General features: G+C 35.2%; 1 protein-coding gene and 2 long non-coding RNA genes across 5 annotated transcripts; 1 reads left to right on the top strand and 2 right to left on the bottom strand.

Moving 5' to 3' along the window:
• Positions 1-1,629: 1,629 nt before the first annotated feature.
• LOC142238854 (uncharacterized) lies at positions 1,630-3,345 on the bottom strand. 2 transcript variants are annotated; one of them, XR_012722846.1, is made up of 5 exons: positions 3,297-3,341; positions 3,017-3,168; positions 2,588-2,951; positions 2,192-2,523; positions 1,630-2,127 (listed from the first exon to the last, which is right to left on the bottom strand). It is a non-coding gene; the product is annotated as an uncharacterized LOC142238854 (long non-coding RNA). The 2 variants fall into 2 exon arrangements; XR_012722845.1 differs by having other exon boundaries at positions 3,017-3,345.
• Positions 3,346-3,383: 38 nt separating this feature from the next.
• On the top strand, positions 3,384-14,549 carry Snx6 (sorting nexin 6). 2 transcript variants are annotated; one of them, XM_075312344.1, is made up of 8 exons: positions 3,384-3,486; positions 3,564-3,911; positions 3,971-4,092; positions 4,223-4,667; positions 4,742-4,924; positions 9,253-9,270; positions 13,912-14,021; positions 14,093-14,549. In XM_075312344.1, exons 1-8 carry the CDS (start codon positions 3,484-3,486, stop codon positions 14,181-14,183), a joined length of 1,320 nt encoding a protein of 439 aa, XP_075168459.1. In that variant the 5' UTR covers positions 3,384-3,483; the 3' UTR covers positions 14,184-14,549. The 2 variants fall into 2 exon arrangements, with proteins under 2 accessions (XP_075168459.1, XP_075168460.1); XM_075312345.1 differs by lacking the exon at positions 9,253-9,270.
• LOC142240637 (uncharacterized) lies at positions 11,924-12,546 on the bottom strand. The gene is made up of 3 exons (XR_012723337.1): positions 12,202-12,546; positions 12,033-12,137; positions 11,924-11,967 (listed from the first exon to the last, which is right to left on the bottom strand). It is a non-coding gene; the product is annotated as an uncharacterized LOC142240637 (long non-coding RNA).
• Positions 14,550-22,624: the final 8,075 nt, after the last annotated feature.

The following is a 22,624-nucleotide window of genomic DNA, read 5'->3' as shown; positions in this document are numbered from 1 at the left end:
AGCTCGTCATCTATGTTGAGTCCACTTTGTTGCACTTTCATTGATGCCATAATCATCTTGTTGACATATTCCTCCATGGAATCAAAGTCGGACAATTTTAGCTGCACCAGCTGCTTAAGGAGTTCGACTTTTCTGGTCAAACCAGTGTCTTCAAAAGAAGAGACTAGAGCACACCACGCTGCCTTTGCAGTTGTCGCCTTTGCAATATGAGCAAAATTAGATGGCTCAACCATTAGCGTTATTTCAGCCAAAGCTCTTTCATTTGCCTCCTTTTCCTTTTCATTTGCTGTAGCAGACAACTCATTTTCGACAACTTTCCAGCAATTCTTCAATATAAGGTACGATTTTGCTTGTCGCTTCCATACGTCGAAATTTTCACGACCTCTCAACTTCTCAAACGGGAAAGACAAATTCGATGCCATCTTTAAACCGCTTCTTTCTTATATTTCACCAGAATTTAATTTAAATATCAAAAAAAGACTTCGCGTCACTCTGGGCCCATAACCTGTTGTGAATGAGTGATACAAGCGAGCAGTTCGATGGTTGGTAATGAACTAAAAAACGTTTTATTTAAAAATTCACTTAGTACTTAAAAACTACTTTAATATCTAACCGTGGTGAGTACTAATAACTTATAACTAGAAATGGTTATTCGGTTACAACAAATTTTAAAAAACGAATTTTGACCAATTTTTTCGGAAAAGGTACCTACATTCTTTCTGACGTAACATTTCTTGCAGACTTCTCCCATTTTTTTTTTGCTTGATTAAAAGTTGTAGACTTCACAATGTGGAATTTCACAAAAATGCCGAATTTTGTCCAATTTTTTTTCTTCCGAAAAAGGTACCTACATTCTTTCTGACGTAACATTTTTTGCAGACTTCTCCCATTTTTTGCTTGTTTCTTAGAGAACATCCAATAAGTATACGTTTTAAGCTTTTATGGGTCATTTTGGACAAGTAGTATATGAGTTCTTCTCATTCCAAAATCGGTAATTAAAAACATAAAAAAATCTTATTGGACAAAGCCCCGATTGCTAAGCCGATCTCTTTTCAAAAAGCTCATGTGCCCACTAACTAGCTGTAAAAGGTTTCAACATCCTACCGATAAACAGCTTATAAATAGGCAAGATTGGGGGTCCACGGGGACTTAGAAAAAATTATTATTATTATTATTATCCGTTCAAAATTTGCAGAATTATTTATAAAAAAAGCGATTTGGAATCACGGTGCACCGTTTAATAAAGATGAGTCGTCTTTGTACAATCTGAAGTCAATTACACTTTTACGACGAGTAAAGTAAACCCAATAAACACAAACGTTTGAAAAATACTAAAATTCAATAATTTTTCAAACATTTTTTCAAAGGATTAGGGTAATATTCAAGTTGAGAAATTGTTGAGAAAATCGCGTTCTCAACAAAAAACAGACATTACCCTCAACAGTAAAATTCAACACAATAGCAATAATTTCTCAATTGTAATCCTCAAATTGAAATTCATCGCTACTCAATAATTTCTCAAACAGTTTTCAATGTGAGAAAAATAAAAAACTAGCATTGTTGCGAATACTTTCAAACCACAATTTGTATGAAAGTCAATCCTAGTTCCAACTGAAAGTCAATACTAAATTTCTAGGGATTTTGTAAATTTTATTATTTTTTCGTTAACAAATATAATAATCTTAAAAATAACATTAATAATATATGAAAATAATAATATTATACCAATCAAAATGTAAATATCTTATTAAACGTATTAATAAATAAAACTATGAATACAACTTTAAATATCTTAAACATTTTTACATGTATAATTCCATTTCCTCCATAATGTTGGTGTCATTAATATGCTGGCAATTTGAAATATTTACTATCGAGGAACTTGCTGGCTTGTGTGTTAGAATAGATTCCAGCAAGAGGAAATCACAAAATATCAAACTGATGACGGGATGTAAATTGATGTAATGCACATTTTCATCCAGAAGTTCTTGATATAGGAATTGTTGCACTTTGTTTTGATTGGTTGCACTTTGTAAGTTTTCTGAAAACTTTTCTTTGTTGTTTCCTTCATCGGTTTTTCATCGGCCAACATATTCCAAGAATATACCATTCAATGATTTTAGTTTTCTGCAAAACAATCGAGTTTTGTGATTTCCATTATGTTTTCATTTTACTTTTTATTTTGACTTACCAATTTGTATTTCTTCCAACTGACCACGTACTTCGTGATTTCCTCAAGAACGTTGGTGTTACAAAATTGTTGTTATTAAAATACTGGAAATTTTCAGGAACTTGATGACCAGATAATTGGAATAAATTTCCAGCAATTTCAATTCACAAAATAACAAATTAAACCGATGATGCACATTTTCATCCAGAAGTTCTTGATATAGGAATTGTTGCACTTTGTTTTAGTTGGTTGCACTTTGTAAGTTTTCTGAAAACTTTTCTTTGTTGTTTCCTTCATCGGTTTTTCATCGGCCAACATCTTCCAAGAATATACCATTCAATGATTTTAGTTTTCTGCAAAACAATCGAGTTTTGTGATTTCCATTATGTTTTCATTTCACTTTTTATTTTGACTTACCAATTTGTATTTCTTCCAACTGACCAGGTACTTCGTGATTTCCTCAAGAACGTTGGTATTACAAAATTGTTGTTATTAAAATACTGGCAATTTTCAGGAACTTGATGGCCAGATAATTGGAATAAATTTCCAGCAATTTCAATTCACAAAATAACAAATTAAACCGATGATGCGATATAAATTAAACTATCGATGTGATGCGAATTATCATCCAGTAGTTGTTGATATGGAAAAGCATAAATACCAAGTTTTTTTGGTTGCACTTTGATTTATGGAAACTTTCTCTTCTCGATAAGCCACTACCATTTTTCATCGGCCAGCCTCTTAATGTGTCCAAGAATCAGCATCCAAATATTTTAGTTGTCTGCAAAGAGATTTGAGTTTAGTGACTTCCTTCAAGTTTTCATTTCGTGTTTTAGTTTTACTTACCAATTATTATAAGCAATTTCAATTGATTATTAAAAAATTTCCACATTTTTGTATTTCTTCCACGAACTTTGTTGTCCAAAGTAGTATTGAAAACCATGTGGTTTTTTCGTTGCATTTCAGGGTAGTGTTTTGTCAAAGTTTTCTCCAATTATCTTCAACACATTTTCAAAGTTTTCGTCAACATTTTGCCAAATTGGTTGTAATTCGCAAACAATTTGAAGATGAATTGAAGATGAGCTTTTTCAAGTCAAGTTGAATTTATGTTGAAAATGATATTTACCCTCAAACTGAAGAGGTGTTGCATTTGAAAAACGCTCATCCTGTGTTTATTGGGAAGGAACACAACTAATATACCGCCGTTCGGAAATGTCAACCACAAACTTCGGAGTCTGTAGGAGTGTCAAACCGGCGCTGCAATTTAATATCGGCTTCGTTGCCTTGTTATCCTAATCAAAGCAAAAGAAATAATGGTAGGTGTTCTTAATTCTTCAAATTTTCTCTTATCTTTATATCGAGGATTGTATTTTTATCATCGCTCTCGTTTTAGGATCCTATGACGGAAGACATAATTAACAACGCTGAAAATGCAGTAAATGATGATGTGGATTTAACAACAACAACGCCCATAAATACCCAAGAAGTCACCAACAATGGAAGTGGAACAATGGAAGGATCTGAATCATCATCTATTGTGTCGCCTTCTGCTTCAGATGATACTTTGCACGTAGAGATCTCAGATGCATTGAGCGAGAAGGATAAAGTGAAATTCACGGTGCACACTCGGACTAGTTTGCCTGGTTTCTCAAAAGCAGATAACAATGTCGTCCGGCAACATGAGGAGTTTGTGTGGCTTCACGATCGATTCGAAGAAAATGAAGAATATGCTGGGTATATAGTAAGTATAGATGATTAATGTGTGTTATCGCTAGTATTACAATCATTTCCCTTATATAGATTCCACCTTGCCCCCCAAGGCCCGACTTTGATGCGTCCCGTGAAAAACTTCAGCGTTTAGGCGAGGGTGAAGGCAACATGACGAAGGAAGAGTTTAGAAAAATGAAAACCGAATTAGAAGCGTAAGTAATTCGTGGATTGAAACGGATTCTTAGAATAGTGGAAATCTGCAAACAACAACAACAATTGTTATTCTAAATCCAAAGTTGTCTTATAGAGATTTCCAAAATTACTTATTTCATTTCGTTCCAGGGAATATTTAGCTACATTTAAGAAAACTGTAGCCATGCATGAAGTTTTTCTGAGACGTTTGGCCAGTCATCCCGTATTTCGCAATGACCAGCATTTAAAAGTTTTTCTCGAATATGACCAAGACTTATGTGCTAAGCCACGAAAGAAATCAGCCATTTTTGGCGGTTTAGTCAAATCATTGGGTAAAACAACCGATGAAATTATATTAGGGGTCACAGTACGAGATGTCAATGATTTCTTTGAAAACGAACTGCAGTTTCTTACCGAATATCACAATCACTTACGTGAGGCCGCATTGCGAACAGAGAAAATGACTCAACGCCACAAAGATGTGGGAGAATGTCACCAAAAAATTTCCAATGCATTGAGACATTTATCGACTGCTGAAAAAGGGACAATGGAAGCATTTTGTGCGAAATCAGCTGACATATTTGAAAAAATTAAGGTATTTGCCAAATAGGGAAATTGTGGTAATTATTCAAAGAAATATAATACGTCTCTTTTGTATGTTTCCATCAGAATTTGGAGGTACGTGTTGCAAGTGATCAAGACTTAAAACTTGGTGATACATTGCGTTACTATCAGCGCGATAGCGAAGCAGCAAAAGCTTTACTTATTCGGCGCTTACGTTGTCTAGCCGCATACGAAGCAACAAATCGTAATTTGGAAAAAGTTCGAGCAAAAAATAAGGATATTCATGCGGTAAGTTACACGTAGCAATTAAGTTATTCAGGCCACCTTTCATTGACATATAGGAATTTGTGTTACTCTTTCGTCAATCTATTATTTGTATAAATGCTCTGGCTAACAAATTATGGTGTCATAGTATAAGGTAGAAAAGAATAACGTTTAACCACAAAACTTGTTTATTACTTTGTCAATCTTTGAAGTCTGTGCGAAAAAGGTGAAAAACTCGTTATGTAGATGGCTATGATTACACAAGGAAAAAAAACAAGTTTGCAAACATTTACACTTTTGAAATACATAAAGGTATTAATTGAATTGTTTTGTATACTAATTAAATGTATTTAATTATTCATAAGTCCAAAATAGCATAATGAAGCCAAATTTCTAGTAACCTGCAAAGGTGCAATGGTACTCTTGATTTTTTTGAGAAAATAAATAAAACTAAGTCGATCGATTCTGGCGCTATAAAAAATCGAAAAGTCGAATTTTATGTCAAGGAGAAGGACGTTCAATCTTTTATTAAATTTTTGCTTTTTATTTTTATAGAGGAGAGTTCTGTACTGACTGCATATGTGTCGAACGGTGTTGGACTCATTAGGTACCAGTTAATGTTTTACGAAAATGTTTTACCATAATAGTAATAATAGTGCTATCGCTGTCTGACTATTCTCCATTTTTTCTGGTAATATCAGCAAAGTAGGTACAAATTCTAAAAGCTGGACTATGTTCGCTTTTCGCATTGAAAATTAGTTTATTTTATCTTGACAAAACTGAATGAAATATACTATACGTCCACCTATTGAGTAAAATTATCAGCATTGAAATTATCAATTTTTTTAAAAACATCCGCAAAAATTTCTGTGCGAAAATCTAACACAGGATTGGCCTGGAGCCAAAACCGTGCTGTAATAACAGGGTGGCATCTCTCAAAAATGTGACAAAAATTTATTGATGAAATTTTTCTCCAAACATCATGTCGACCTTTTATTATATTAAATCTATAGAAAAGTCGAATACTGGCAATTATGTGCTAACGGGAAGCCGAAAATTCTCGATAGCGAAAAACGTGTCGCCGAATTAAGTGTGCAAATATAACCAAAGCGTTAGGCTAACACTTGTTTACTTGCATTTCTTATGGGAAGTTGAAATTCCGTGACGGAATGCCGTGACGGCTAGCGGCGTGTCGCCAAATTAAAATCTATTCCAATTCCTTGGTGGAAAGTGACATAGAGTTGCCATCAATTATCAAAATTTTTAATTTACCACTAGACATTGTTGTTGCCTGGTCACGTGGACATTTTTTTATCTTAAAAAAAAAAAAAAAAAAAAACAAGATATGTTTTTATTCAACTCCTTTATGTTGAAAAATCATGCTATATTGATCATCAAAAATACTTGGTAACAAAGGAAAATTTGGCCTACAAGTTTATTGTATTTGTCATCGCCGCAAAAATGTTTCGTCTACCTCCTATTACTAAAGGCCTGGTTATGCATCCAAAAACGGGTCGTAAGCGTAGCGTGGCGTGTCAGCTCTTTGTTTGTGATATACGACAGCCCATACGATTACCTAATGCGCTTTACAGACTATCAGTTATTCCGGACGACAGTGCTCGTGTCGAACATATCCCATATATTGTGCACATTATAAGTTAAGTCCGAAGGCATAATCGATACTGCTGCATGTTTATGGGATCGATAATACATTTACCGATTATTTAGTCATCGCCGACAAGTCGTATCGATCCGACACACTGTAAGATTCTTTACAAACACCGACATTCCGTCCGGAATAACTGATAGTCTGTAAAGCGCATAACGTTTGCACAACGTAAGCGTGTCGTAAGATTCAAAAAAAAAAAAAAAAAACAAAAATTTACGTGTCGTTGTCGTATCAGCTGATCAAAAAACAAGCGTCATCGATGCGATTAGCGTGAAAATATATTTAATTAAAAATGTAGTATTGTGTTGTATTCGGTTAAAATGGACGATGAGAAATTAATATTTTTCGTGAAATTCATTCTCTAATGTAAAAAACGAACTTTTTTCTGCCAGTTCTTGATAGTTTGTTGGTACGTTTTTTTTTTTTTTTTCAAGTAGGCTAATCGCCAAAAAAATCGTACGTTGCCGTATGTTACGGCTACGCTACATTTTTAGATGCATAACCAGGCCTTAATTCCTTGGCGGAAAATGACATAGTATTGCCATCGCTTATAAAATTGTTGAACTCACCACTAGGCATTGTTGTTGCCTGGCCACGTGGAAATTCTATGTTCTTGAAATAACTCGACAAATAACAAGACATTAAATGTTTGTATTCAACTTCAATGTTTAATATTGAAAAACCATGCTATACTGTTGTTTTAAGGCCTGGTTATGCATCCAAAAAAGGGTCGTAAGCATAGCGTGGCTGCTTCCTTTTGATATACGACAGCAAACAAACGATTACCCAATGTTTGCAAAAGTGTGCAAACATTGTAAAAATTAAATCTTTCTTGTAAAAATTAATCTTTCTTGGTACGTTTTTTTTTTTTCAATTAGGATAATCGCCAAAAAAAAAATCATACGTTGGCGTTATGTTACGGCTACGCTACATTTTTAGATGCATAACCGGGCCTTTATTTGTTCGGCGCGGAGAAATGTTCCGCCTACCGCCTTGGTTATATTTACACACTAATTTTTTGGCGGTAAATGTCATAGTGTTCCCAACGACTTTTTTAAATACACTGTTTCGCATATCGTTATCAACCGCTAAGGTACTAAGTGGAGGATGGGAAGCCTTTGAAAATCAGTGGGCTTGGGTGACTTAGAGGGCACAAAGCTGCCTAAACGTAGTTTATTCTTGATTGCTATAGTTTCCCTGCAAGGTGCTCACCGTTGGGCATATATGGGACTGAAAGTAGATGTTTCGGTATTTGAAAATATGTGGATTGTACAGTCCTCAGGATCCTTTTCATGATTTCTATGCTAACACAAACATCAGTTTAATAGCTGCGTTGAGATCTTCTCAGAATTATATTCCTCCCAAGTTTTTTTAGAACTTTTTTAAGCGGGTCGTAGCATCATATTTAATGAACCCCTATACTTATTACAATTTACTTTACTCTCATTTGGCGTAAAGATAAACTTTGCTGTATTTGTGTTAGGTTAGGTACAGTGGCAGCCCGTTATTTGTGGCTCACTTAGACTATTCAATTCCCTTAGACTATTCCACTTTTGGCGAACTTCACTCTTATCAATAGTGCTGTCCGATTTTATATTTAGCTCAATGACAAGGGACCTCCTTTTTATAACCGAGTCCGAACATTGCTGTGAAGCCACTTAGAGAAGTTTTGAAATGCTTTGCTGGGAGGGGATAATCCGCCGACGAAAAACTTTTTTAAGTTGAACGAAATTGAGATTGACCCATGGCCCTTTGTGTGAGAGTAGGCCTTGGGACACTATCTAAGTCACTGTCCTGTTTTTACACAGGAATTAGAGCTCACTACAATGAAATGAACACACAGAGAACGCAAATCCATAGAGGCGACGATACAAGTGCACAAGATACACGAAGCGATGTGCCACGATCGATAAACAGGATTGGAACTGGCTCATCGTGGAAACGGACAAATTAGGGAATTCGTTAAAAAACGCTGCCCCATTTGGTTACACCACAAAAAGGATCCCATCCAATGAGAAAAAATCTCTCTGCAATGGTTCTCGACGAAGGTAGATAAAGTAAAAAAGTTTGGTGACTTCGTATTGCAGTTGACATTTCAAAAGAAAGCAGGGTTTCCAAAAAAGACGTTAGCCTATCGACAGGCGATTAAAGAGGAAATTTTTACAGACAAGATCCTTGTTTGTGTTTTCAGACTGAAGGCCTCTTTATCAAAGCCTTGCTATTATTTATCGCGTCAATAAAAACGCTGATGGTCTGCAAAATTTCTAGTAACCGATAGTTTTATTTCTTCCTTCGGTTGCGTGCTAATTAAAGGATAAGAATCTGGGCATAAGCATGTTAAGTGTTATTTTCAAATATCAAATGTTATATTTAAAACGTTTGTACAATTTGTTAGCCAGAGTTTTAAGCACTAATCTTCACTTAAAATGCTTCTCATATGTTATAGAAGCACTTTCAGAAACGTTGTCAAACTTCGATGCTGTATGTCACTTCAGTATTAAGCCCGAGTACTTTCTTCTTTAACATAATTTGTATATAAATATAAAATTTGCTTATACTTAATTTTATTGTACATTAAAACCACCAACATTTCTCTCACTTTTATTGCTTATTTTAAAAATTTTAAAACTTTTCAAACTCCAAAAATATGCTTTCTTCTACAAAAACTAAAATAAACGTGCAGCCTTTGGAAGTTCAAGAGGTATATGGTATTTTTAATTAATAATAAATAAAATAGTGTGATGTATTAAGTAAATAACAATGTAATGTAGATGTAAAATTAATTCTTTAATGACTTCAACGTCATGTTCAGAGATTGAAGGAAATGTGATGACGGTTAACTAACTGTCGATTTCCCATACCGACTTCAGAGAATGAAACCGACATTTGATAGAGGACGGTTGATATTCTCGTCTTGAAGATGTAGAATTGAAGATAGGAAGATTTTAAACAGATTTCACGCCAACTTGAGTTACTCCCTGTTTCTCTTTACGAGGCCTTGACTAGTTTCTAAATTCCACGACTTGCGCCCGCATAGATAATGAAGCACCCAAGATTTCGTTCCTGTAGATAGAGACCGTGTTCTCGATATCCTCAAGCAATGTGGAATGGTCTTCGATACGTCAAGAACCACAAGGACCGTACTGCGAAACGACTTGGATTGGTTCACTCCTCAGATTATGTGTATATCTGTTGCCGTCTTATGAACTTTCCGGAATCCTTGTTGATGGTGCGCAGCTTGATTCCCCACAAGGATGAGGAAGAGTAGCTCCTCAAGTATCTTCGTGAATGTGATCCCATCATCTTGTAGTGGAGTTCGAAAGGGTTCTTACTGCAGGCTACAACTTAACTGTGCATTTGCCTAGGTTACATTGCTTCATGTGTTCCGTTTCGGAATACATGTTGATAGTTTGCAGCTGCAAAATTCTTCACAAGGCTGAGGAGGAGTTGTGCGATGTTCATGGGGGATCTTACTGTAGACCACAAATTAACTGTGCATTTACCTTGCATTGCTTCATGTGATCTAACCATATGTTCCGTTTGTACTCGTCGACTGTCTTAGTAATCTCTGGAATCAGTTTCTAGGATCATCACGCTCGCCTTATAGTCCCACCGCTTCTGCTGGAAAGATGGCCCTCACCTGGGCAACTCGACCAGCTGATTTGAAGCGAGTGGCTACTGCGCTGATGATCTTCCGGAATACCCAGACGACGCTAAAGATTTACGAGTGTTGCCTTTTATTTGGCGAGATTGGGTAATCCTAGTCTGGCAATCTGTCAACTGACAGCTCTACCGAAAAAAAAAAACATTTTTAGATTATACGTACTCAGAATATTTTGACATACGATCGCTATTCGAACATTTTCGTGTGATTATTTTTTACAACTTTCGACGTGGATTAACTCAACAATGATTAACTTAATTACAGTATTATCGGTGAAGCTCCGTCAAAACTCAGTGTTTAACGATGGTATGGTGAATTGAACTGAGGTCATAGTTCACTCCAAGACGAATTTCATGTAGGTCGTCCAAAATCAGGGAAACCATTAATGTTGTACGCCAATTGATATTGCAAGATCGTCATTAGTAAAATATGCTGGTTTCGATTTCTCCAAAAAATACAATCGCGGTGCTTCGAAATGCGTCTATGACATCGTGACAGATATGAACTTTCCGGAATCCTTGTTATTGGCTTGTAGCTGAAAACTTTTTCCCAAATATCTTGGTGACTGAGATCCCATCATCTCTTGTAGTGGAGTTCGAGAGGATCCTTACTGTAGACCATAATTTACCAGGACCTTTGCTTCAGGTGATCAAACCATGTGATCTGAGCTGCCAATACTCGTTGGTGCGTTGATGATGTTCCGGAACACCCTCTGGGCAACATAAACATGAGAGAAGGCTGGAGCTCACTGAAGCCGCTTCAGTTTGCTTCTTTGGTTGATTATGGGGAAGTGGTCTGAACGAGTGAAATGATGGGCTGCGAGGACACGACATTTATCAGATCAAGCGACGCTAAACATATCCCAATAAACACAAACGTTTGAAAAATGCTAAATTTCAACAATTTTTCAAACATTTTTTCAAAGGATTAGGGTAATATTCAAGTTGAGAAATTGTTGAGAAAATCGCGTTCTCAACAAAAAACAGACATTACCCTCAACAGTGAAATTCAACACATTAGCAATAATATCTCAAGTGTTATCCTCAAATTGAAATGCATCGCTACTCAATAATTTGTCAAACAATTTTCGAAGCGAGTCAAATTCAAAATTAACATCGTTGCAAATACTTTTCAACCTAAATTTGTATGAATGATATCCCCACTTCAAATTGAAAGTCAAAGCCAAAATTCTATGAATTCTGTATAATTTATTCATTTTCATCAAAATAAAATATATAATAATACACTACACTGCATAATACACTACAATACCAATTGATAAATAATAATCTTATTAAACATATCAACAAATAAGAACAAAAAAAAAAAAAACAAACAACAAAACTTTAAATATCTTAAACATTATTAGTAACACTTTTTCATTGATAATTCGATTTCCTTCTTTTTGGTGTCATAAAACAGCATTAAAATTTATTAACATGGGGGCAATTTGAAATTAGGAACGTACTGGACCGCGTGTTAGAATTGATTTCCAGCAGAAGGAATTCACAAAATATCCATTTTAAACTGATAATAACATATGAATTAAACTGACGATGTGATGCACATTTTCATCCAGAAGTTATTGATTTCAACAAGTTTTTGTTTTTAACAATTTTAATTGGTTGCACTTGTAATGTTTCTGGAAACTTTTTCTTGTCGATAAGCCACTCATTTTTCATTGGTCAGCTTCTTAATGTTTGCAAGAATGTAGCATCCAAAGATTTTAGTTTTCTGCAAAGAGATTTAAATTTAGTGACTTCTCTAAAGTGTTGATTTAATTTTTCATATTGACGTACCAATTATTATAAACTATTTGAAGCAGTTCCAGTTAATTGTCCACCATTTTTCATCGGCCAGCTTTTTAATGTTTTCAAGAACGTAGAATCCATAATTTTAGTTTTCTGCAAAGAGATATACATTTAGTGACTTCCTTAAAGTTTTATTTCATTTCTTATTTTCACTTACCTATTTTTATAAACTATTTGGTTATTTGTCTAAAATTTTCCATTTTTTTTTAATTTCTTGCAATTGACCACGAACTTCGTTGCACAAATAAGTATTGAAAACCACATGTTTTTTTCGTTGCATTTTAGGGTAGTGTTTTGTCAAAGTTTTCTCATATTATCTTCAACACCTTTTCAAAGATTTTGTCAACATTTTGGCAAATTGGAAGTAATACGCAAACAATTTGAAGATGTATTGAAGATGAGCTATTTCAAGTCAAGTTGAATTTATGTTAAAAATTATATTTACCCTCAAACTGAAAAGTTGTTGCATTTGAAAAACGCTCATCCTGTGTTTATTGGGATATAATTGACGAATAGCTACTAAAAAGCGTTACTTTATCAAAATGCAATCTGGCAATACCGACGCGATTTGCACTGATGAGATGTTCTGGATAGAACACCAGTGCAACAGTGTTCTGGATACCCCATACAAATGTTGCATCCAGTGCTAAAAGAAAACAGCCATATTGTTACTTTGCTGCATATAAATTGTTTAATATTCAAATAAATCAAGAAAAATCAGAAATTTCATATTTCTGTTTATCAATAATACGCGTAGGAATCAAAAGAGGATTTTTTTACCGACAGGACTATTGTATTTTATTCGTTGCGAAAAAACAATTCACGTATTGCAAGTGCACATGGTGTTTACACACCACAAATCGATGGCGATACATGACATAGTGCTGCCACCATTCCTAATTTTTAAAACTCACCATTAAGGTGAGTATTGAGTTCGAGTTCAGTCGCTAAAATCGTCATTAGGGCTGTTTTCTTTTAGCACTGGATATGCTAAGCCGTGAAGGACTAAAAGAAAACAGAGTACTCGTTTATCCAGGACATCTCCAAAAATATGCAACACTGAAATCAGCTGTTTAAAAACAATCACAGAAAAGAAGTGAAATCTTGCATTTTTAATGTATGAAATGCTCCAATTAGTAATAAATATTTAATGCTGCGATTATTTATGACACTGTACCACTTTGAATTTCATGTTTTTCGTCAAATTAGTCACAATAAATTGCTATTGTGAATCGATGAAGCGTCCCTTTATCAAAATAAAATCTGGCAACATCGGCGCGACTTGCACTGATGAGATGTTCTGGATAGAACACCAGTGCAACGATGTTCTGGATAGCTCATACAAATGTTGCATCCAGTGCAAAAAGAAAACAGCCCTATTTTTTCTTTACTGATTTAGTTTTCACCTTAGCGGCTAAACTCGAACTTAATATTGTTTTTGTATTGCCACCGTTCGATGTATATGGACGACGAGTAAAATTGACGCAATTCCGAATTTATCGGCTTCGTTGTTTTTAGATTTTCAATTTCGGTTGTATCAAATAAATACAATACAGTTGTATCAAAAAAAAATCTCTGAATATATTCGTTGCATTCATTGCACGGTGTATACCAGTACACACATATGAAATTAACAACTGCTTCCATCAATTTAGATATTCAAAATCAAGATATGCATACACTAATATTCACCGCATCCCATAATTTTCACTCTCAACATGCTCCTAAAAGCACGAAATTTAAATGAATGCTGTGTGTTGCTTTTTGTTAATATAATAATATTTATCTAACAACAATTTATTTTTTATATTTAATAATTAAATTTTTAAACATTTTCGCTATGTATTATTCTCATTTTACAAATTAGGCGGAAGCGGCTCAAGCAGAAGCTTGTGAAAAATTCGAAACTATGTCGGCTTGTGGTAAAGAAGAATTGGTCGGTTTTCGTAATCGCAGAGTACAGGCATTTAAGAAAAGGTTTGTTATGCATAAATGCATTAGAAATTATTCGTACTTTAATAAAAAAACAACATTTTCTTATTTTGTAGCCTCATTGAATTAGCAGATTTGGAAATAAAACATGCCAAAAATCAATATGAATATTTACGTCAATCTTTATTAGCATTAAAAGAAATTTAATATATATTTCCATTTCCATTTATATTTTTATTATATTGTTTATATTATTTACATATTGATATAATTATGTATTATGAATCGCTGTATCTCTCTTTTCCTATATATATGTATATCTCCTTTATGTTATTATAATCTGTATTTTTCTTCATTCCGTATTGAATGTTGATCATTCTTCGCAAAATAAGCAAACAAGAAGAAGAAGACACCTTATTTACAAATTGTATTTTTTATTAAATTTTTTACTTGTACAATGCTGCAGAGCAAGAAAGCAAATTAAACAAACATTTATTATTGGTTTGCAAAAAAGTAAATATATTTAATAAAATCGTATTTATATTTATGAAATAAAGAGATGTATTTAACTAATTTTCTGTAAGTGTATTATGACGTTTGTGACCTTTCGATTTGAACCCTTGGAGTCGTGATTTCACTTGCTTATGATGATTGTATTTAAACAGCTGGTGATCCTATGCTAAGGAGAACCATCGTAAAGCTATTAAAAGCGATTGTACGCGGGTTGCCTTTTATTTGACGGGATTGGGCAACTCTAGTGTTGCAATCTGCCAACTGATAGTTATTTATCCTGTTTACAGCATCATAAAAGATTCATCTCGCCCAAAAATCGGAAATTGAAATTGTGAAAATTTTCGTGCGAATATTTCTTACAACTTTCGACGGAGATTAACTCAACAACAGTATATCAATGAACTTAATTCAATTCAATTGGCGATGAAACTCCGTCAAAGACCAGTGTTTATCGATGGTATGGTGAATTCAACCGAGATTGTATTTTACTCCAAAACAAATTTCGTGAAGGTGTTGTTTGGAAAACCAATGATGCTGTGCTCCAACAGATATTGCAAGATCGTCATGTAACCTATCGTGAGATTGAGACAACCTTAGGCATTAGAAGGATCAGCATACATTTAATCGTAGATATCTTGGTAGGTGAACATACTAATTTACGTATATTTACTAATTTAATAAATAAAAAGTACGCCACGGATATCTGATACGACTTTAATACTACGTTCGCGCTAGACACGATGGATGTTATATATATTTTGGGTAAAACTTCGAGCAAAAAGTCCAAAACTTTGCCTCTACCATAGACCAAGAAAAAAATAAGACATCGTTTGACAATTCACCATGGTTTTGTTTATTTGCAGTGCGCAGTCATTCCACTCAATTGCGCAGTCAAGTGACTCAATTTCTTTTTGGAAAACGAGAATTACCGTACAAATCAGTCAATTTGCATTACATAAAAGGTGTGAATGTATAGAATTTTACATATTTTTCCAATATTTGGTGTTTTATCAAAAGAACAAAGGAAAGAAAACAAATTAAAGCCAAATTAAATAATCACTCATTTGCAGACGAAACAGTGTCATCTACGGTGTGCAGACAAACTACAGCGCTGTGAATTCACTTAAGGTTTCTATACCTTCCTTGGTCTATGCCTCTACGTTCAGACACCTGATAAGAATTTGATTTTACACGCTTCTTACTCAAGAAACATGGAATACACAAGACCAAGTGGTTATCAAGAAGGTACGATAAGCCAAATTTATTCTATTTAATTTATTTATATTCTCAGACATAGTATTGCCATTGTTTCGTTATTGCATTGCACAGTGATCGGTGCTATATGGAGTTAGCGGCCAAAAATACTTCCAGTATAGGTATCATCGTGAAACTTAGGTCACGGCTTTATAATTATGTCACTACTATTTAATGATAAAATGGGATTGATTGATGACGTTTCGGTATACCCCCATATAGACCGATCTCCCGATTTTACTTCTTGGGCTTCTAGAAACTGTATTTTCTATCCGATTTGGCTGAAAATTGAAATCTAAAGGTATTTTAGGACCAAAAGTAGGTGAGCTGAAAATGGTGTGTGTCGGTCCATGTTTTGGTATAGCCCCCATATAGACCGATCTCCCAATTTTACTTCTTGGGCTTCTAGGAACCGTAGTTTCTATCCGATTTCTCAGAAATTGGAAATCTAGAGGTATTTTAGGACCACAAATAGGAGTGCCGAAAATGGTGTCTATCGGTCCATGTGTTTATATAGCCCTCATATAGACCGATATCCCGATTTTACTTCTTGGGCTTCTAGAAACCGTAGTTTCTATCCGATTTGCCTTAAACTTCAAATACAGAGGTATTTTAGGACCACAAATAGGTGTGAAGAAAATAATGGTTATAGGTTCATGTGTTGGTATAGCCCCCATATATACCGATCTTCCGATTTTATTTTTTGGGCTTCTAGAAAACGTAAAAAAAATAGTAAAACAAGATTGTTTTGAAAATTCGCCCTATTTTCATCGATATAATTTGAACCACCTAACTTATTGCAGATCCAATTATACATGTTTGTTCGCCATCTCAATACCTTGCGTTCAAGTACGAACAACGTTATAATCGGACATTTCTAGCTCGAGTTATAATTTGTTTAGTGCAAAAAGTCAGAAAACCTAAAAATAACGGGATATCTCGAAAACGGTTTCATAAAAATATTTTTAACCTTCATTTTCGAATTCAGCAGATCAAAATACATAAGAAAATTCATCAAATGTACATTTTCAGTGTAAACTAATGTTAACAAACACCACACAAAAATCATATTTCATATATCATATTTGGATATAAAAAAACAAGACCACTTCGGTATTAGGGAGATAACACAAAGGGGGGCAAAAAAAAGCAGCTGATTTTTATCAATTTAGAATCTTGAAATATTAACTAATAAACCACAAAAAATCCCATTGGAGACTTCAGGGGGGAATTCAACTAAAACTCTACATGAAATTGATATATAAGAACGAACGAACACGAAACAATGAGACTGACAAAAATTGATTTTATAACAAATTTAAACCAATTTTTACACAGTTTTTTGTTTTTATTTAAAAATATAGTTAATACCATTTAATTCAATAATCATTTCGATTTATTTCGATATCTTTTTGTTTTTCTTTTGTTTAATTTATTTAAAAGTGCACTTAATTTTATACTTTTTCACACTTCAAAAACCAACTGTTTACTTACTCTCCCTTTTGAAGCCGTTCTCAAAGAGTACAGATGGAATAAAATAAAAACAGATACACATTGTAAAACCTTGTTTACATAAGAAATAGTGATGCCACACTTTTTGACAAATTTCTAACTTTGATTTTTTATTTTTGGCCAAAGGGATCGACCACTGTGCATTGCCACGTGGCAGTTATTACGAGAAGTGGTCTGCAAAAGCATCTAAACGACAGTATCATTCTCATAATATCAACAGTGATGTAGTCGTGCAGGGGAACCAAGGAGATCTAACCGCTTTCTTGGTCGTGTTTACACGACCTCTTCTGTGTTGATACATTGACTGGTTTTATATCCATTTACCGTCCATTGAAGATGATTGCTTTTCTAGTTCTTTAAAGGTTACAGTCATCGCTCGAAACAGAACATTGGTATTAGTCTGGGCAATTTCGTTCACCAAAGGATTCGGACCTTTTCGTTCCATTCCATCAGTTCCTTTATATAGTTCCTTCGCCCCATTTATTTAGGCTAGGGTAGGTTTAGTGGCACCCCTTTATTTTTAGGCTGACTTATGCGCCGTGCAGACTATAAGTTTATCCAGACGACATTGGTCGTGTCGGACATATTCCATATATATGCCACATTATAAGTTAAATCCGAAGGCATAATCGATACTGGGGATCGAAATCTAAAAACATTTTTTCCTTGTTTTTTACATTGTTTTCGCCATATAGGAATAGTAAATATATTATTTTTAGTTCGAATTGTTGGTACTTTGTAGTAAATTTATATATAATGAACATATTTTGAATATTTAGGACTAATGTAACTCTAATAAAAGTTAAACAAAAATTTGTCCTAGTCGAGTTCGCGAGCGAGCATCCTAGCTTGGCAAAGAACCATATAAAAAGTGCACATACTAGATCGATATCCAAGAGATTGTGATCAACCAATTACCGTACCATTCCGTGACAACATAACGCTTCTGGGCCACCTTGTAAGAATAGTGAATGATGAAGGCTTCCACTGGTAAAAATTTTTAAGACGGCAGACAATTGTAAAGCGGTAGAATTGACGTTGACATGCCACCAAAAATTATTTTCCATTTGAACGCCTTCTTAGTCAGCCGAAATCATCCATTGAGCCTGCAAAAGGTGACTTTCTAACAGTGCACAACATTTCAAACCCATGTACTTACACCAATAACAATGTGCACTTTTATTCCTTATTTGTCGCCGAATAATTTTATATTCATCTCATCCTCCAATTAGGAAGAAATTCGGAGGAATGTAAAGAGATATGGGTCCATAAGATATAATGCAATACAATTTACTTTTTACTTTGAAATCTTCAAAAACCTTAGTTTTTCTATATTCTATTTTGTGCCGCTAACTTAATTTTGTCATTTCATTTTGTTCTGCTTCGTTTTTTTGCTGTTGGCAATGCTTGAGAAATTGCGTCAAATTTCGATCGAATCCCGTGATCCAAACTGTTAATCGTATCGACAATTTTTCGATACGATTATGAATTCGATATCGAATGCCGTGATTAGCCCCCAGTATAGACAAGTAAATCCATCTTCCACACAAATGTCGTGATCGACGGTGACATAGAAAATACTTCATTCTCGTAGTCGTCTTATAATCGCCAACATTCGTAAATTCGATTCCACACAAAACGAGTGGAGCTAGCCCATAACGTTGTTGTTGCTAAATTCTATCGTTGCTTAGTGTTGCCACTGTGTACTAATTTTTTAAACTTACCACATTGTTGGCGTTGTTATTCCTTCCCACGTGGTAATTAGGTTAGGTGGCAGCCCGATATTTCAGTCCATTGTGATACCAAAATTGTGAACTCTCATATCGCTGAGTGATGCCCGATTCCATGTTTAGCTCGATGACAAGGGGCCTCCTTTTTATAGCCGAGTCCGAACGGCGTTTGCCATTGCAGCGAAACCACTTAGAGAAGCTTTGAAACACTCAGAAATGCCACGAGCATTATTGAGCGGTCATTACCATTCACCAGCATTACTTTTTGGTGTTCGGTTGAAGCAGGGATTGAACCCACGTCCCTTTGTATGCAAGGCGGGCATGCTAACCATTGCACCACGGTGGCTTCCCTTGGTAATTACTTTATCCTCAAATAAAACGATGATGTTTTTAGTGAACTGGAATAATAATCGCTATATAAATCTTAAAAACACTGAAAGAATAAATTTTCCGCCTATCGTAACTCGACACACTTCGTTTCCTTCATTAGTTCCCTGGTTCTGATTTCACTTCACGGGGGCTTCAGTTCTCTAGAGGCGATTCCGTTTCGGAAAAACTATGTTGCCTTAGTGCTACACTACTTGTTCCGCCATTGTATTTACGCCCAAATGATAGTGTCATTCAAAAGTTATTGTTAATTCATAATATTGTAAATCTAAAAGCTATAAGAGTGACCTTCATATTTTGCAATTATTTTCGAGAATGCTGCACTTTTTATTCGAATCGAAATCGCCATAAGATTACTTCTCGTAGGACATGGTCAGAGAGAATAAAAAGACAAGAGAACGAAAATTTCTCTTCTACAAAAACAACAAATGTCAACCGTATAGATGTCGCACAATGCCTGCAGCTTTGGTATTACCGACGTTGCGGTCGAAGCGCTGTTTTGATAAATTCTTTATAAAGGGTGATTTGTTAAGAGCTTGATAACTTTTTTTTAAAAAAAACGCATAAAATTTGCAAAATCTCATCGGTTCTTTATTTGAAACGTTAGATTGGTCCATGACATTTACTTTTTGAAGATAATTTCATTTAAATGTTGACCGCGGCTGCGTCTTAGGTGGTCCATTCGGAAAGTCCAATTTTGGGCAACTTTTTCGAGCATTTCGGCCGGAATAGCCCGAATTTCTTCGGAAATGTTGTCTTCCAAAGCTGGAATAGTTGCTGGCTTATTTCTGTAGACTTTAGACTTGACGTAGCCCCACAAAAAATAGTCTAAAGGCGTCAAATCGCATGATCTTGGTGGCCAACTTACCGGTCCATTTCTTGAGATGAATTGTTCTCCGAAGTTTTCCCTCAAAATGGCCATAGAATCGCGAGCTGTGTGGCATGTAGCGCCATCTTGTTGAAACCACATGTCAACCAAGTTCAGTTCTTCCATTTTTGGCAACAAAAAGTTTGTTAGCATCGAACGATAGCGATCGCCATTCACCGTAACGTTGCGTCCAACAGCATCTTTGAAAAAATACGGTCCAATGATTCCACCAGCGTACAAACCACACCAAACAGTGCATTTTTCGGGATGCATGGGCAGTTCTTGAACGGCTTCTGGTTGCTCTTCACTCCAAATGCGGCAATTTTGCTTATTTACGTAGCCATTCAACCAGAAATGAGCCTCATCGCTGAACAAAATTTGTCGATAAAAAAGCGCGAAACACATTTCGAACCGAACACTGATTTTGGTAATAAAATTCAATGATTTGCAAGCGTTGCTCGTTAGTAAGTCTATTCATGATGAAATGTCAAAGCATACTGAGCATCTTTCTCTTTGACACCATGTCTGAAATCCCACGTGATCTGTCAAATACTAATGCATGAAAATCCTAACCTCAAAAGAATCACCCTTTAAAAGCATCGGCACTTATAATTTCAAATTGTCTGCCAAAAAAAATTAATAGAATGATTTATATTAACGAACATTTGTTATTACAAAGTAGCTTCTAAATCCTATTTTCCTTACGTTTCGTAAAGCCGGCAGAGAACTGAACTGGGTGACGCTGACGCAAACTGTATGATATTTGAGAGAAGCGCCGACAAAACTGCATGATATTAGAGAAATTTTCCTCATGACTGCCACCTACTGACGCAGTTTTTGTCACGTTGCCAAATTAGGGGTTTTCACAAAACAAGGAATCTCTTGGGTAAACACCTTTATGAATATTGTAAATTTTGATAATTCATTGTTGGCACATTAGTGTTTTCCCCCAAAACAAGGTATTTTTCGTGGTTGGGTAGGTTAGGTTAGGTTAAAGTGGCAGCTCGATTAAGATTCAGGCTCACTTAGACTATTCAGTCCATTGTGATACCACATTAACTAAAAGTACCTATTACATATGGGCAGTTTTAACCGCTGAACCTTCTCGATTATTTTCTTCTGTTGAACCAACCAGATTGTTCCAAAAACATTAGCAGACTGCTTAAGTTAACGTTTTCCAGGTCCGCCAGTAATCTGAAGCTATATGCCCCTAAAATTTGCTTACGCCTTACACAAAATGCAGGACACTCACACAAGAGGTGTTTTATTGATTCCTTTTCCTCCGCATCATGACAGCTCATACAATAGTCATTATACTTCGCACCAATTGTTTTTGCAAAATCGCCTATCAGGCAGCGACCCGTTACAGCATATATCAGGCGTCTCGAGAACACTAGCATATCTAGTGTGCGGTTTAAGTTTAAATGGGGCCACATTTGCTTGGTGTCGTTACAACCCTTACAATTCTCCCGTCGACCATTTGCCATCATGACAGCCTTCTCACGCAGTAAGAGCTTGCAGATAGCCAGAGGCATACCAACAGATTCTAGTTCCCCTGGAATATGTAAGGTAGTTCCTAGCCTTGCTAGCTCATCTGCTTCGATGTTCCCCGGTATGTTCCTATGGCCAGGCACCCATATTAGGTGAATATTGTGATTGGGTATATTTTAACTTTGAAGATTTGTTAAGTAAACATTTCTTGAATATGGTAAATTTCGCGGCGGACACTTATTCTTATAAAATCAAATTGAAATTATCGGAATGGTTATCAGATTGGTTGCACATCCAATCTTACAATCAAATTTACATATCATTCATATCTTTTGAGCAAGCTTTTTGCGAAATTATTATAGAATCTTGATATTGAATGATTATGGATCGATAGTTTAAAATTTTGACAGAAAATACAACAATTATAAATAAATTTTAATGTTTTTAATAAATATTTTTGATTAATTGGCGGCTACATTTGAGTCGACATATTCGGCGGAGGATTCGACTGGCAAAAGTAGGTCGGCGGTGGCTAAAATCAGCGGCGCGGATTGGCGGCTTCATTCTCTGGTGTGTAAATATGACCAAGCGATAGGCGAATATTTTTTTACGTGCACTCCTTATGGGAAACCCAAAAACCGCGACGGATTACCGTGACGGACAGCGCGTGTATAAAAATTAAAATCTATTCCAATTCCCTGACGGAAAATATGATAGTGTTACCATTGCTTATTAAATTTTTGAACTCACCACTAGGCATTGTTGTTGGTTGGCCACGTGGAAATTCCTTGCATTTTTAAATAACTCAATAGCAATAACATGCAATTTCATGTTTTTATTAAACTTCAATGTTTAATTTTGAAAAGAAGAAGTTTTTGCCGACAAGGTTGTTA

Source organism: Haematobia irritans, chromosome 5 (assembly GCF_050003625.1).
Source record: "Haematobia irritans isolate KBUSLIRL chromosome 5, ASM5000362v1, whole genome shotgun sequence".
Lineage (NCBI taxonomy): Eukaryota > Metazoa > Arthropoda > Insecta > Diptera > Muscidae > Haematobia > Haematobia irritans.
The sequence above is the reverse complement of the archived record's forward strand: the minus strand, read 5'-3'. Positions and strand labels throughout refer to the sequence as shown.

Bases quoted from the DNA above. Each gene is read 5' to 3' on its own strand.
- Snx6 (XM_075312344.1), top strand. The intron at 4,093-4,222 runs GTAAGTAATTCG...ATTTCGTTCCAG, and splicing joins ATGAAAACCGAATTAGAAGC to GGAATATTTAGCTACATTTA. The intron at 4,668-4,741 runs GTATTTGCCAAA...TGTTTCCATCAG, and splicing joins ACATATTTGAAAAAATTAAG to AATTTGGAGGTACGTGTTGC.